At 51.3% G+C, this 16,606-nt stretch overlaps 1 protein-coding gene across 7 annotated transcripts in view; it reads right to left on the bottom strand.

The window, feature by feature from the left end:
* Positions 1-16,606, bottom strand: part of GIT1 (GIT ArfGAP 1) — a 103,533-nt gene that overhangs the window by 2,617 nt on the left and 84,310 nt on the right. For 3 of the 7 annotated variants that reach the window (XM_029611184.1, XM_029611183.1, XM_029611186.1), the window contains 5 exons: positions 11,767-11,982; positions 10,647-10,733; positions 7,968-8,044; positions 7,396-7,599; positions 6,892-6,955 (listed from right to left, as the gene is read on the bottom strand). In XM_029611184.1, coding sequence (XP_029467044.1) covers positions 6,892-6,955; positions 7,396-7,599; positions 7,968-8,044; positions 10,647-10,733; positions 11,767-11,982 — 648 coding nt within the window. The remainder of the gene's footprint in view (positions 1-6,891; positions 6,956-7,395; positions 7,600-7,967; positions 8,045-10,646; positions 10,734-11,766; positions 11,983-16,606) is intronic. The other 4 variants (XM_029611185.1, XM_029611187.1, XM_029611189.1 and 1 more) reach the window with 3 other exon arrangements.

Below are 16,606 nucleotides of genomic sequence, written 5' to 3' on the forward strand. Positions count from 1 at the left end.
GTGGGACAAGTTATCCAGGTGGCTGGAACTGGATAAGTTTCATCTTGTACATGCAGCAGGACCTTTATCCAGCTGACTGTAGCTGGATAAGCTTCATCTCATACGTGCAGTGGTGTGTTTATGCCACTGAATATACGCAACAAGTTATCCGGCTGCCTTGAGCCCACTAAACTGCTACTGAATAGTGACTATCGTTCCCAGACTAACAAAATGTAAAAGTAACCCACCAAGCCCTACCAATTACCTCCCACTGCAGCCCTTAAGCAGGCATCACAGAAGGAAACTTGCTCTGCAGTTCGAGGTAAGTGTAGCAAGCTTAGGAGGAGAATTTGCCCTTTGGTAGCAGCAGCTGCCATTCTCCAAGCCTGTGCCGCACTAAGTCACAGCTCTGTACAGTCCACGTTCTGCTGCCTTGTTATTTATTTTACTTTTTGTTTGAGTCTGTGCCACTACATCATTGCTCCCTTTTGTGGGCTTCTAATAGTACAGTAGCTGATTTGTTTGGTATAGTTTTAGGTATGTATCTTCCATTTATTGTCCTTATTTCCAAAGAGCAGCTTATACTTGATCTGTATTATAAAAATAATGTAAAGAATAAAAAAAGCCCACATCCCAAAACAATGGTAAAAGCCAGTAATACTTTCCTACACCTCCAGCATATTCCCCTATACAGCAGAATCTCCACCTTAATACAAATCACTCTGAAAAGGGGAGGCTATGCCACAAGCTGGGTGCTAAAACTCAAAACAATCTTAGAGGGTAGAATTTGGTCTGAGAAGAAGGTGAATTGCGTGATCAGTTTTTCTTGTCAAACAGGACCACCCCCCTTCAGAAAACTGGTACCAGGTACAAAGTACACAGGTAAATGCAGGCCCCTTAAGAGAAATGCCACGAATGCAAGTTCTACAAGAAAGCAGCGAGACTGCCAAGAGAGAGCTTTCAGTTCAGTGCAATACAAAATGTAACGAGAGGTGTGCACCTTTGGAAAACTCATCACAAATGATCTACCTGAAAGGTTGGAAAAATGTTTCAGGTACGCAGGACCAGAATGAAAGCAGAAGGTAACCCCCACCCCCCCAAAACAGCTCCGGTGAGTCATTACTGAACCGTGTTCTTTATTCCACACCCAGGTTAACACACAGACGCCGCAGAGTCATACGATCCCACACTGCTTTTCTGAGCTTGCCTGAGATAGGAAAATTGGTTCTTACCTGCTAATTTTTGTTCCTGTAGTACCACAGATCAGCCTAGACTCCTGGGGTTTTACCTCCCCTCCAGCAGGTGGAGACAGAAATTTTTGTGGATGCTGTCGTATACCCCTGAGGTGCCACCTAGAGTCTCAGTATTCCACTGTAACCAAGCAGAACAATAATAAAAATTCACAACTTTTCCTGAACAACCTCCCCCCGAAGAGCAGAGGTAATGAAAAACATGTAACTGACGAAAACCAAACTATGCCCTAGAATCCTTACCCTAAAAAAGGGGGGCATTATGTATCTCACAGCAAACAATTGGTTAACTGGCCGAGCAGACTCTACCTGGGTGGGACTCTGGGCTGATCTGTGGTACTACAGGAACGAAAATTAGCAAGTAAGAATCAATTTTCCTTTCCCTGTATGTACCCGGATCAACCCGGACTCCTGGGATGTACCCAAGCTTCCCTAACCAGGGTGGGACTGCGAGAGTCCTGCTCGAAGGACACTAGCTCCGAATGAACCGGGCTCTGGTGCCTGGACATCAAGTCGATAATGTCTCACGAAAGTATGTGTAGATTTCCAGGTAGCCGCCCTACAAATCTCTTGCAGTGCGACCTGTTGGCATTCAGCCCACGAAGTCAATTGCGAGCGCGTTGAATGAGCCTTAAGCCCGACCGGAATCGGACAACCCTGTACAAGGTATGCCGAAACAATAGCCTCCTTCAGCCAACGTGCAACAGTGGCCTTAGAAGCTTTATGACCCCATCTGGATCCACTCCATAAGACGAACAGATGGTCCAAAAGAAAAAAAACTGTTCATAACCTCCAGGTAACGTAACACCCTCTTTACATCCAGCTTCCACAAATCCATGGCCTCTGGCATAGAGGAGTCCAGACCCGTGAAGGAAGGAAGCTCCACTGACTGATTCAAATGGAAAGCAGAGACCACCTTCAGGAGAAAAGAGGGAACCGTTCATAATGAAACACCTGCTTCCGAAATTCTTAAGAAAGGCTCTCTGCAAGATAAAGCCTGGAGCTCTGAAATAACGCCTCGCCGATGCAATAGCTACTAGAAACACGATTTTCAAGGTGAGGTCCTTCAGAGTGGCCCGCTTCAGGGGTTCAAAAGGGAGCTGTACAAAGGGCACGGAGAACCAAATTAAGTTTCTAGGAAGGGCAGGGATTTCAAACCGGAGGGCGCAAGTGCTTAACCCCTCTCAGAAACCTAGCCACATCGGGATGCGAAGCCAGCGCAATCCCCTGCACCTTACCTTGAAAACAACCTAATGCCGCCATCTGTACTCGTGGGGAATGAAAGGCCAAACCCTTGGACAATCCCACCTGTAGAAATTCCAGAACCTCCAGAATTGAGGCCCTGGAAGGACGAATGTTACAATCCAAACACTCTCACAAATTCTGGAGGTAGAGGTTTTACGGGAGTGCAAGAGCTCTCGTTCTCAACCTCTGCCTTTCAAAAGCCATGCCGCTAGACAGAAGCAATCTACCTCGCTGAAACAGTCGGGGCCCTGATGCAGAAGAGTCGGGGACAGACGAAACCTCAGCGGACCGTCGATTGCTAGAGTCAGAAGATCTGCAAACCATGGATGCCGTGGCCATTCCGGAGCCACTAGAATCACTGTGCCCGGATGAACTTTGATGCGGCTCAGCACTTTTCCGACCAACGGCCACGGTGGAAAGACGTACAATAGAACATCCCTTGGCCAGGGTAGTATCAGAGCATTTACTCCTTCCCCTCCCGGCTCTCGTCGCAGACTGAAGAATCGAGGAGCCTTGGCATTGCGGTACGTCGCCATGAGATCCATGGAGGGCGTGGTCCAACCCTTGCACAGAAGACGAAAAGCCTCGTTAGAGTTCGAACTCCCCTGGATCCAACTGGTGCCGACTGAGAAAATCGGCCTGCACATTGTCCACCCCGGCGATGTGGGAGGCCGCAATTTTGTAAAGGTGTTGCTCCGCCTAGGTAATAAACAGCCGTGCTTCCATTGCCACAGGACGGCTCCTGGTTCCTCCCTGATGATTGATGTAAGCTACTGCTGTGGCATTGTCGGACAGTATCCTCACCGACTGCCCTTCCACTAAGGGTAGAAGGGCCTATATCGCCACCCGAACCGCCCTGGTCTCCAAACGATTGATCGACCAGGAGGATTTAGTCTTTGTCCATTGCCCTTGCACCGCCGATCCCGGACACACTGCCCCACATCTGGAGAGGCTGGCGTCAGTAGTGACTACGATCCATGTGGGAATTTCCAAGTCCACTCCCCGATGGAAGTGGTCTGGACAAAGCCACCAATGTAGACTGGAAAGCGCCAATTCTGTCAGCGGTAAGCGAAGTTGAAACTGCTGGAAAAGTGGACTCCAGGAGGAGAGCAACGCTGATTGAAGAGGACGCATACGTGCAAAAGCCCAAGGGACCAGCTCAAGCGTGGAAGCCATCGACCCCAGAACCTGTAAGTAATCCCAGGCCCTAGGCCGCAGCATGGACCTGAATAACTCCACCTGGGTAGCCAACGTGGATAGCCTCTCTTCTGTAAGAAAAACCTTGCCCAAGACCATATCAAACCTGGCCCCCAGAAACTCCAATGACTGGGAAGGAACCAAATGACTCGTTGAGATTGACCACCCAGCCTAAGGAGGTCAACCTCTGCAGCACCCTCTGGACCGCCCCCCTGCATCGGTCTTCCGACTTTGCGCAAATCAGCCAATCGTCCAGGTAGAGATGCACCAGTATGCCCTCTAGCCGCAGGGCCACTGCTACTATCACCATCACCTTGGTGAAAACCCTGGGTGCCTTCGCTAGGCCGAATGGAAGTGCACAAAATTGGAAATGTTGTCAAAGGATCACGAACTGTAGGTATTTCTGATAATCCAGACGTATGGGTATGTGTAAGTATGCTTCCGTGAGGTCCAATGATGCTAGAAACTCTCCCTTGTGTATGGATGCTATCACCGAGTGCAGAGTTTCCATCCAAAAATGAGGCACCTTCAGTGTCTGATTGACCTTCTTCAAATCAAGAATGGGGCGAAACGTATCTTCCTTTTTCGGCACAATGAAATAGACTAAGAAATGCCCGCGCCTGAGTTCTCCTGTAGGAACCGGAACGATGGCACCGAGATCCTGTAAGTGTTTTGACGGTAAGAGCATGGGGAAACCATGTAGCGGTCGTGGATCGGACGGGCAAAATCTAAAGCGTAGCCGTGTTTGATTATGCTTAGGACCCACTGATCCGATGTTACAGTGGCCCACTCCTCCAAGAATAAGGACAGCCTGCCCCCAATTCTTGGAACCGAGGACTTAACCGGCCGCACTTCATTGAGAGGACTTGGGACCCCCATGAGCCTGGGGGGCTCCTTCCCTGGAGGGCCGCCAGCCCCAAAAGGACTGGTTCCACGAATTTTGGCAGCTTTGCCCCTGACGAAAAGACAAACCAGTGGACCGGGAGGAGCGAAAACTTCGATTTTCCCGAAATCTCGCCCGCTGAATAAAAGAGCCTCCCATCCTTGGCCTGTCCTCCAGCAGCTTGTGGACCTTGTTCTCCCCCAGCGACTTTATCATATCCTCCAACTGCTGTCTGAACAGCAGTCTCCCCTTGAAGGATAGAAAACTCAAATGCGCTTTGGAAGACACATCCGCTGACCAATTCCACAACCATAGGAGTTGATGTGCTGAGACCATCGTCCTCCCAGAGGTCCGCAAAAAATCATAAAGCGTGTCCGCACTGTAAGCCACCGCTGCCTCCAACCGTCTGGCCTGCTGTACCTGGGCATCGAAATTGCCACGGATGCCTGTAAATCCTGGATCCAGCGGAGGCTGGCCCGCTGTGCGAAATTGCTGCATATGGTGGCCCTAACACAGAGAGCTGACACCTCGAAAATCTTCTTGAGTTGGACCTCCAAGTTGTGGTCTTGCAAGTCCTTCAAGGCTGTGGCTCCCGTGACCGGGATAGTCTACTTCTTCGTCACTGCTGAGACGGCAGCGTCCACCTTCGGCACCCTGAGAAGATCCAGCGTGTCCTCTGGGAGCAGGCACAACTTATCCATAGCCCGACTTACCTTCAAACCCCGATCAGGAGTGTCCCACTCCTTAAATAAAAGGTCAGACACTGATAAGTGGAATGGGAAAGACCGTGCTGGACCTCAGAGTCCCAGCATCAGTGGATCCATAGTAGTACCAAACCTGGAATCTTCCTGAGGGACCTCAATTCCCAGTCCCTCCAGGATGACCGGGATAAGGGGTCCCAAGTCATCTTTCTGGAACAAGCAATCCACCCTCCACCAGAGGTGAGCCCATGTGCTTGGTCGGTTGGGGCTGGGTATCCGGATCCCCCTCCGGACCTTGATCAGCAGCCTGTGGCGGAGACTCCCCCCATCCGACTGATCCGAAGAATTGCTGTCCCCTGGACAGACCACGGACTGAAGCGGACGCTTCTCCTTCGGTGCTCCACTGGATTTCAGCGCCTGAACCCGCTTTCGGGCCGAAGAGGACCCATCCCTGGGCCCTGCTGATGCGGGTGCCTTGCAAGCTGCCTTGGGCCCCTGAGACTTAACAGCCTTGCGAAGCTTGAAAGCCTTGTGCATTAAAAGCACAAAATCAGAGGTGAATGACAAAGAAGACCCTTCGGAGTCATCCCCTACAGAATCCTCCGCAGCCCCATCCAAGCCGGCCCCCCCCAGGCGCACTAGGCAACGGAGGAGGGGGGAAGACCTACCCCCATAGCAGCTCTCTCCTGCTCCCTAAAAGTCCTCAAAATGGCCTCTGTTCCCACGCTGAGCAGGAACGGATCCGGGGCCTGCCGTGACAAAACCGGGACCCCCAGCTCCCTGACGTTATCGCGAGTCACTGCCCCTCGATTTCGCCAGTGCAGCGACCCCCGAAGACCCCTCTCCCCCGACAAACACCCCATGGAAATGCCGGCACGGGAGAGTCGCACGCGTGCTGCTGCATGCGGCACAGGCCGTACCACGCAGCATGAGCAGCGGCCTAAATTAAGCCCGTCAGGAGAGAGGAGCGGCGAAAAACAAAAATTACCCGATTGGGAGCAGTCCGAAGCAGATTGCATGCTACACCCCCGCGGAGAAAAGGCTAGGCTGGCAGAAGAGGAGAATTTAAAAACACACAGTACCCCTTTTTTTTTAACCTGTGCAAGGTCTGACTGAAGGTGAGAGCCTGAGTCCCCCGGGATCACCCTCAGTGGGCTCTGAAGCCTCTATTAGCAGGGGGGATGGCCCCCACCAGGACCGGACAACCCCCTGGGAGACTGGAAAAAGGAAGCTAGCCTAAAGTCCAAAAACCTGACCTTTTTCTAACAATAAGGACTATTAAATTCGCAAACCAAAATCCTGACAAAAACCACCAGACTCAAGGAAAGCACCTCTTCCACCTGCTGGAGACAGAAGAATACTGACAGACTCTAGGTGGCACCTCAGGGGTATATGACAGCGTCCACAAAAATGTCTCTGTCTCCAGCTGCTGGAGGGGAGGTAAAACCCCAGGAGTCTGGGCTGATCCGGGTATGTACAGGAAACCTGCTTTGTTGAGTTTTGTTTTTTTTTTTTTGTTGTTATGCAACTTGGGAGCATTAGAAGCTGAAATCCCTGTGACACTCACTGGATACAGCACAACTTCTCCACACACCACTAACCGACAGGCAGACGGGAAGTGCAAACTGCATCTCACCTTTGGGAAGAGAGAGGCCATCTCCGTGACTGCCAAGTGAATCTTCTCCGAGCACGGCACAAAGCTGGAGATGTGACAAGAAAAATAATAAATGGCATGGGGTGGAGGAGTGAGATTTCCACCCCCCGGACCTCAGGCAGGAATCTTGTCTTCGGACTTTTAAAAGAAAACTTAAGACTTGGTTGTTCGGACAAGCCTTCCCCTAACTCAAGACTAGCATGGCTATAGCATTGCCTGCCTTAGATCAGACGCAGGTTTTTCAAGTACCCACTACATCTATAGTTGTAATTAGTTTATTGAATACTTTCCCCTCTGCTTTTCCATCTCCCCAGTTGCATTCCCTTGTTTTATTGTAACTTTTGCTCCTTCTGGTTATGGTTCACTGTTTATTGTTAATGTATCTGTTCCCTGTAAACCGATTTGATTTGTATCACGAAAGTCGGTATAGAAAAGCTTTAAATAATTAAATAAATCTTGGGCTGGTGCTGCTCCTCACCCACATACCTGTCATGCTTGAACTCCTGGGCTGCACGCAGAAGTTCCTGGATGTTCTTGGTGACCTGCTCCGTTTTCAGGATGACGTCCTCTGTACTGGGCAGGCTGGGCTCCAGCTCCAGCTCCAGCTCATTGATCTCATGGTGGAAGTCCTCATCCCGCCCTGTATCCACAAATCTCCTGCCGTCCATGCTGCAGGCCACAGGAGGCAGACAGCACATAGAACAATGGAATAACGCAGGCAAGGAAGATAGAGCTTCAGCTCCTGGCTGTCCACCATCTGCCCAGCTGAATGCTGGAATACAGCTTCTTGTCCATCAGTGCCCAAAAAATACCCAAACCTATCCAGTTCCTCATCCATCTATGCTTAAAAAAATAATCTCATTCTGTTTGGATGGATCCTAGTGTTGCATACACAACCTCAGCTAAAGACTCCACAACCTGCTCACTTCAGTTACTTAAATATAATTCCCCAAGTAGCTCACCGGCCTAGATACTTATGGGGGCATCACACCATGAATTTTTCTATCCTCTTTAGTTTGACACAGCTTCCCAACATTCCCCTCTAGCCCACAACTCACCTCATTATGGACTCGCTGGTCTGGGTATTGTCATAGTCACTATCTGTGCCACTCCCATGACGATCTGCTTTCTTTGTCTAAACAGAAAAAGTGGCAGCAGTTAGACATAGCTGCGCAGCTCACAGCATGGCGTGGAGTCAGGGTTCAGCTGTGGAACAGTCCGTCTTGTTCACAGCAACTGTAGTCACAACTGATGTTTCAGGCCCTCTTCCTTACCAAACTAACAGGCAGATACAGTAAAGCGCGGACGCAGTTACCCCGTTTCTAACCCGCTGTGTACTCACAATTTGGCCGCGTAAGTTTAACCCGCCATTCACTATCTGTTTTTACCGATCCTTACCACTTCTTTTACTCGACGCGTATCCCTTTCCGCCCGCGGCATGTATATGTATGTAAACGATCCGATTAGCTATTCCCTTCCATACAGTAACGTGCGCTCCGACTATCTCCTTTTTAACCTATCTTGCCGCGTCTTTTACCTGCTAATTTACCGCTTACCCTGACCCTGGCGTTAGTGTGGTTTCACACTAACGCCAGGGTCAGGGTAGGCAGTAAATTACGAAATTTCACATGAAAATTCACAGTCCCAAACCAAACCAACCCAATCCAAGCGTCAGGCAAGCCCCAGCAGAGAGAGACGAAATTTCACAGTCCCAGACCAAACCAACCCAATCCCCAGCAGAGAGAGACGAAATTTCACAGTCCCAGACCAAACCAAACCAACCCAATCCCCAGCAGAGAGAGACGAAATTTCAGTCCCGGGCAAACTTTCCCCCAGCCCCCGCTCACCTGCCCTGGCTGCGGCCACGCAAGCCCCCAGCAGCAGCTGTAGAAGGGCAGCGAGAGAGAGCGGCTTCAGCGGATCGGGCGCTCCCCATGCGAGGTGGCTTCCAGCAGCCCCGTCGGCGAAGGTGAATGCGCGCACGCCGCCTTGAGCACCCATATTGGACGTACAAGCATGCACGTATTCACCTTCGCCGGCGGGGCTGCTGGAAGCCGCCTCGCATGGGGAGCGCCCGATCCGCCCCGGGCTGCTGAAGCCGCTCTCTCTCGACGCCCTTCTACTGCTGCTGCTGGGGGCTTGCATGGCCACGGCCAGGGCAGGTGAGCGGGGGCTGGGGGAAAGTTTGCCCGGGACTGTGAAATTTTGTCTCTCTCTGCTGGGGCTTGGATTGGGTTGGCTTGGGACTGTGAAATTTAGTCTCTCTTGCCCGTCCGAAGGAGGGTGCTTTGTTGCGCTCCCTGCCTCCGAACGCAGGCTGCTGGGGCTTGCTGGCGCCTGGCGCTCAAGGCAGTGGGGTCTGTAGGAGAACCATCCACTTCCTGGTGCCTGTCATTTCAAATGTCATTGAAATGACAGGCACCAGGGCACCCAGGATACTGTATAGGCGCTGTATAGCGCTTATACAGTAAAACGGATTGCGCTTCATGGATGCTTCTTGGACGCGCTTTGGACGCGGCTTGCATTTGCATGCCATTTAAATACTGTATTGAGCGGTATGTGATCCGGACTGTGCGCGCAGCAAACGAGCGGGCGCCTGGCACTGCCGCACTTTTTCTTACGCGCCCTTACTGTATCGGCCTGTAAATTCTGACTGAAGGACTGGCCATTCTACCTTACTCCAAGTCCCTCTGACATATGGCCATTACACTCCTACTCCCATGCAAGTTCAGAGAGAAGCAGTGCTCCATATCCCCACTCCTCATCAAAAGGGTCCAACCCCAGGGATCTGGATTCTCATGCGGAGGTCTGGCACCAGCAGCCACCTGAGTCCTATGTCTAATATCAAAACCAGGCAACAGGCTGGCTGAACGCACTTAAAGGCAGAGGGAATCCTTGGAAAGCACACAACATAAGTGTTGATCTTCACCTCACTCAGATCAGGTAGGGCCAGAGAAGATGCTGGGAATGTTCTGAAATGCAGACCCTGCCCTCCTCTCCCCCCATCAGTAAGCCCTGGAAGATCCTGAAGACGAGGACTAGGAAGTGAAGCATCAAAAAGGGGCGATGACAATCTCTGTGTCCATTGCTGGAGTACAGAATTCAAAGGATAGTCTGAAAAAAGTCCCAGGTCCTGAAATGTATTGGTGGCTAATTAAAACTGATTGTACAATTATGTAATGAAGGCAGGCAGAGAGACCAACAGCAGCTGCGGCAGCCACACGTGTGGGCACCAGCATTCCAAGGCTTTTCACTGCACTAATCTATAAATTGGTGGCTGCAGAAAGCATGGCAAGGTGTTACTTCTGCTCACTTGCCCAATGGCAAGCAGATTCCTGGATTCCCACACACACACACATACTGCAGCCAGGTGTGAGGAAGTCTTGACTGGTTTTGCTTGTGTGATTTTCAGATGACCTACAAATGCTTATATAGACAGAGCTCCTCAGCCTTGGTGTATCTCTCTGGCCAGCGGTCTGCCTTATCCTCCCCTCATGTGCTCCTCATCTACAGTGCTCAGAACCCAAGCATAAAGCTATCACAACATGAAATTAACAGGAGACATCAATGTGACAGCAGGGCTTGGGATGGGAGGGGGGGAGCGGCTGACATTCAGGAAGGGTGGGGGAAGGATCACAAGGAGAGCCTGGACTATCAAAGGCCAGTTTAGTTACAGGCCAGTCACTGGAGCACAAAAAAAAAAAAAAAAGTCAAACTATAGTAGAGCAATACTTAACCATGTTCCTGCCCCCTTCCTGAGAGCAGGAGAGCAGCGAGGAGGATGGAGGGAAAGGGACAGAGGAAGCCGACACACCTTTGCGGATCTACAAACAGGAGAAGGATAAAGTCAGGGAGCATGCAGACAGAGAGACGGATGGAGGGGCAGTCACCTGATGGAGGCAAAGCTCAACACATCTACAGGTACTGCTCATTCACAAGCAAAAAAACACCACACTGCGCATTTTAGGGGAAATTTCCAATACTGCTCATAGTTGTAAAGTATGCGGTATGTGCGGCTCATTTCAAAGAGAAATAAGTCAGTATAAGGTGCACATGCTAAAAGCGCTCGTTTACTGCGCACCTGCTGTTTGTGTGGGTGATAGGGAGGGTAAAGTAGCACTGGTACTTTTGGAAACCACATGTATGCATGCTGCTTCCCTCTCCCAGGATACTCTGGAAGCTCGCACAGAGACTTTGAGCGGGGCAGAGGATAGCAGGTTTTAGAGACTCCAATTACTACACTAAATCTTTGTGCACATTGCCCACATAAAACATTACACACGCGCTGTTCATGCGCAAATGAAAAACAGTGTACAAGTGCACAGGCAAGAACGCATACAGGAATTAGCACATAAAATGTTGCATGAGCTGCTGCCTTCCAGTTACACCGTGAGGTATGCTTATAAAAGTTCAAATGTATAAACTGCAACAAAGTACTCCCCCAGGGGAACCAAGCAGGAGCCACCGTGCCCTGGGTAATGAGGGCACGCTTGTTTCCTGCATCTTGCAGCAAGTCTCTAACATGGTGGGCAGAACCCCCTGACTCTCTTGATGTCAGAAAAAGTGCCAATCCATGTTTGGGGTTTCTGACTCCTTCCTCAGTGCATGTCCAGTTTCCACCTTCCTCCTAGTCTGCTGGCAGTGCTTCACATATCCATAACACTACATCATGGCTGTTCCCAGCCACTTCCCTGGAGGACACACCTGTAACTGATTATTAGCCAGCTGTGTGGCACCTGAAACGACTCACTTGCCTGGTATACGAAGGAAGCCTTCCTCATTATAATTATTCAGCAGAAGCTGCCCCTAAGTCTAACCCCCTCCTCCAGCAGAAAGGAACGCAGCATGTCAACTTACACCGGCCTGGAACGGCTGCAGGCGATTTCCAAGGTCATCCGTGGGCTGGCCAAAGGGCTTCAGGGCTGAGCTTGGCTCGTACATGGAGAAAGCCTGCCGGTCCCGCCGGGGGGCTGCATTCAGGCTGGGCTCTTGCCGCTCACTGCTGGCGGGCACTGGGTGCGTGGTGCCAGTCTGCTGTCTCATGTGAGAATTTTCAGTTTGCAGTTTCTGAATCTTGTTAAAAAAAAAAAAAAAAGACCAATGCAGAGATGGAGCCTTCCAGCTAGCGTGAATTACACAGCTAAAGATGTCATAGACATGGGATAGTGCACAAGAGTGGGGCAAGAAAGGAAAATTGGTTCTTATCTGCTAATTTTTGTTCCTGTAATACCACAGATCAGTCCAGACCAGTGGGGTTATACATTCCCACCAGCAAATGGAGGCAGAGAAACAAATCTTTGAGGCACTGCTATATACCAAGTGTGCCATCCGCAGCTCCTCAGTATTTATCTAAACCCAAGCCAAGATTCAAGAAAAAGTAACCCCAACATAGGCGAACCAGAAGGGGGTGGAGTCCCTTGAACAGGAAAATCCCAGCTCCAGACTACTATCTCATAACAGTAGATTAACTTCAGAAAGTTTAACATTCAAATTTTGAAGACAAAATACTCTTACAAACACAGCAGCTAACTACCAGGAAATCAGTCTTTCGGCAGTGGTACCAAGGCGGGCCTCTGGACTGATCTGTGGTATTACAGGAATGAAAATTAGCAGGTAAGAACCAAAATTTCCTTTCCTGGACATACCCATATCAGTCCAGACCAGTGGGATGTACCAAAGCAATCCTACACTGGGCGGGAACCCGAGAAACCTGCTCTTAGAATGCTTTCACCAAATGTCGTGTCCTCCGGTGCTTTCACATCCAACGGTAATACTTGGTGAAAGTATTTAGCGAGGACCAAACCGCAGCCCTACATATCCCTGCGGGGACACCAACTGACACTCTGCCCAAGAGGCAGCTTGAGCTCGCGTGGAATGGGCTTTCAGGCCAGGAGGAACAGTGCAACCCTTACTAATGTAGGTTGAACAAATAGTCTCTTTCAACCACCGGGTCAGAGTAGCCTTTGACGCTGTCTCTCCTTTCTTCAGACCCCCCAAACAGTACGAAAAGATGGTCCGACCTACTGAAAGAATTAGTGACCTTCAAATAATGTATCAAGACACGACGAGCATTCAGAAGATGCAAGTCTCTACCCAATGGAGAATAGCGGGACCAATCCAGAAAACCGGGTAACTCCACTGACTGGTTCACATGGAAGGCAGACACTACTTTTGGCAAAAACAACAGCACCATATGCAAAGAGACCTTATCGGTTGAAATTCGCAACAAAGGGCCACAGCAGGAAAGAGCCTGAAGTTCAGAAATGTGCCTGGCAGAGCAAATCACCACCAGGAAGACCGCCTTCAAGATAAGATCCTTCAAGGTGGCCCGGCCTAGAACCTCAAAGGGAGCGGCACAAAGAGCCCACAAAACCAGGTTAAGAATCCAATCGGGACACACCTTACAGACTTCAGAATGCAAATGCTTCACCCCTTTGAGGAAACAGGTGACATCCAGATGACCAGCGAGAGGCTTATATGCACCCTGCCCCTGAGGCAACCCAAAGCCGAAACCTGAACCCGAAGGGAATTATAAGCTAACCCCTTAGACAAGCCCTGCTGGAGAAAGGCTAAAATATGCGGGACAGACACCATAAGCGGCTCCAGCCCCCGTTGATCACACTAGGACTCAAATACCTTCCATACCCTGACATATCCATTGAAGTAGAAGGACATCTAGCCTGAAGCAGGGTGGAAATTACTGGTTCCGAGCAATCTCCGCCTCTCAAAAGCCAAGCCGCGAGACAAAAGTGATCCTCTCGATCTGAAAAGATGGGACCTTGATGCAACAGCCCCAGTAGATGAGCCAGGCGTAACGGATCGTCCACTACCGTGGTTGCATTGTCCAAAAACACGTGAACCATCAGACCTCGAACCAGCGGCAGAAACACTTCCAGAGCCCTGTGGACTGCTCTCGCCTCAAGACGATTGATGGACCAGGTCTGTTCCACTAATGACCAAATGCCCTGGGCTGCCCGACCCATGCATACTGTTCCCCAGCTCTGGAGACTGGCATCCATGGTCACTACCACCCAATCGGGGACTTCGAGAGCCATTCCTTTCTGCAAATTGGTCTTCTATAGCCACCACGCAAGGCTGGACCTGGCCTGTCTTGACAGCAGTAACGGAAGCTGGTACTACTCAGACACTGGATTCCAGCAGGACAACGATGCCCTCTGCAGGGGTCGCATAGATGCAAAGACTCACAGAACCAACGCCAATGTTGAGGCCATGGAGCTGGGAATCTGCAGGTAATCCCAGACCCTGGGAACCTGAAAATGCAACAGTCGAGTCGCTGCTGCAGTTTGACCACCTTGTCCACCGTAAGGTACACTTTGCCCGTTCGGGTGTCGAATGCTCGCAGAGACCGCCACTCAAAGAAGAAACCTCAAACAGCCGCTTGAGCTGAATCTCCAACTTGCGGTCCTGCACATCCTTCAGTGTGGCAGCCCCCGCCACCGGAATGGTAGTCTTCTTAGAGACTGCCGAAACCATGGCATCCACCTTAGGCAACTTAAGGTGCTCCAGATGTTCTTCCAACACAGGATACAGCTTTGCCATAGCCCCTTCGTCCTTCAAACCCACATCCGGAGAGTCCCACTCCCAGCTGATTAACTTCTGGATCTTCTTTGGAATCAGGAAGGCGCAGGACGGGCCTCGGAGACCATCCAAATCCGGGTTGACACACCCCCTATTTGACTCCTCCTGGGTTAACTTCACCCCCAATTCCTCTAAAACTTGGGGGTTAAGGAGGCGCAGTTCTTCATTCTTAAACAGAGCACACGTGGGTTGTCCCCCTCAGACCCGGTGTCCAGGGACTGGGCCTCATGTGGGTCTCTGTTGGAGTCTGCATTAGGGGAGGAGGCATCCTCTCCCTGCGGGTCCATCTGAGACTTCTGGATCTCCACGGTCCAAATCGAGGCGCAAGCCCCGAGAATCGCCACGCAGCCAAGACTGCTTTGAGGAACCCAAACTCCTTTCCCAAGGTTTCCTTTTTGCTGAGCTCCTAGCTAAAAAGGCCTCGTGCATGAGAAGAATAAACTCAGGGGAGATACCACGTGGGCCCGCCAGCAGGGCAGTGCCACTAGAGTCAGATTCCGCATCTCCCTCCCCAGCTCGGGCTCCCACGCTGCAGGAGACAGCGGGGGCATCCTGGGACTCCTTTCTGGACGCAGGATGAGCGGTAGCCAAAGATCTTCCCTTGATGCCAGCCTCAGAAGCTGCCCGACAAGAAGTCTTTTTGGTCTTGCTCCCTTTAACGGCGGTCCCTTCGCCCCCTGATGCACAAGCTGTGCAAAAGGAAAGGGAATCCAACAAGGCAGACCATGTGCCACAGGCCTTGCAGGCCTCCACACGTGGCTTGTCTGTCATCTGTGTGGCTGCAACGTAATCCCCAGAGCCTCAGGGCCCGGGAAGCTGCGCTGCTGCGCTAACCGCGTGGGAGAAAAGGTCGCTGACAGAAAATGGCGCTTGCACCAAAAATAGCCCGGCCCCACTGAGCAGACATGCGGGAGGAAGCAGCAGGCAAAGTAGTAATGGCGTTCCTGCCAAAAATAACTCAGCTGCGGTCAGAAACAACCACTCCCAGCCGGGGAAAAAAAAGTGCCCTCACAATATCACCGCTGGAACCCTCCCCCCGCACAGCCCCTGTACCTTCGGGGGCTGCCAAGTCCAGGCACTGCCTGAAGACAGATTTCCACGGCAGCACTCCTGAGCTCTGAGTAAGGCAGTAAAAATCAGCCATGCTTTTTTTTTTTTTTTTTTACATGTAAACAAAACAATAAAGAAAGGACTCCCCAAAGGGGATACTTTCCTGAGCCAGTAGCAGGCATGAGGGAGGCCTCAGGACTGATGAGGGAGTCAGTCCCCTGGCTATCAGGGGTCCCGGAACACTTGGGCTAACACTGCCAGGGGTATCCAACACCCCCGTCCCCCCCCCCCCCCCCCCAATTCGCCCGGCTCCACCCAAGGGATGGCCCAAAAAAAAACGGAACCTGGCACCTCAGGGAACAAACTCCAATCAACTCAGTGAGAGCTGCAGGTATGCACCACCACCATCTGCCGGAGACAGAGAAATACTGAGGCGCTGCAGGTGGCGCACTCCGTTATGTAGCAGTGCCTCAAAGTTTTGTTTCTCTGCCTCCATCTGCTGGTGGGAGTGCATAACCCCACTGGTCTGGACTGATCCGAGTATGTCCAGGAACACATCTGGGAATGACTCCTCTCTCCCTGAAGACGTGACACACCTCTCGAGGTTGAGACAGGGTGAAGGTGTGAACATAACTCGCCTTCTGCTGCACCCTCATGGCTCAGACAGTGTGGAAGGGTGAGGGTGTGACTCGCCTTCTGCTCCACCTTAGTGGCTAAGATGGTGTGTGAGGGTGAGGGTGTGAGTGACCCGCCTCTTGCTGCAGCCTCATGGCCAAGAAAGTGTGTGAGTGCGACTCACCTCTTTCTGCAGCCTTATGGCTAAGATGGTGTGCAAGGGTGTGAGTGAGAGTGAGACTCGCTTCTCGCTGCACCCTCGTGGCCAAGATGGTGTGTTAGAGTGAGGTTGTGAGTGTGACTCACCTTCTGCTCCGCCCTGGTGGCTAAGATGGTGTGCAAGCGAGTGTGACTTACCTCTTGCTGCATCTCATGTGCGAGGGTGGGGGGTGTGAAAGTGACTCACCTTCATGCAAAGATGCTGGCTGAGGGT

This window comes from Rhinatrema bivittatum, chromosome 8, assembly GCF_901001135.1.
Source record: "Rhinatrema bivittatum chromosome 8, aRhiBiv1.1, whole genome shotgun sequence".
In the NCBI taxonomy this organism is placed as follows: Eukaryota; Metazoa; Chordata; class Amphibia; order Gymnophiona; family Rhinatrematidae; genus Rhinatrema; species Rhinatrema bivittatum.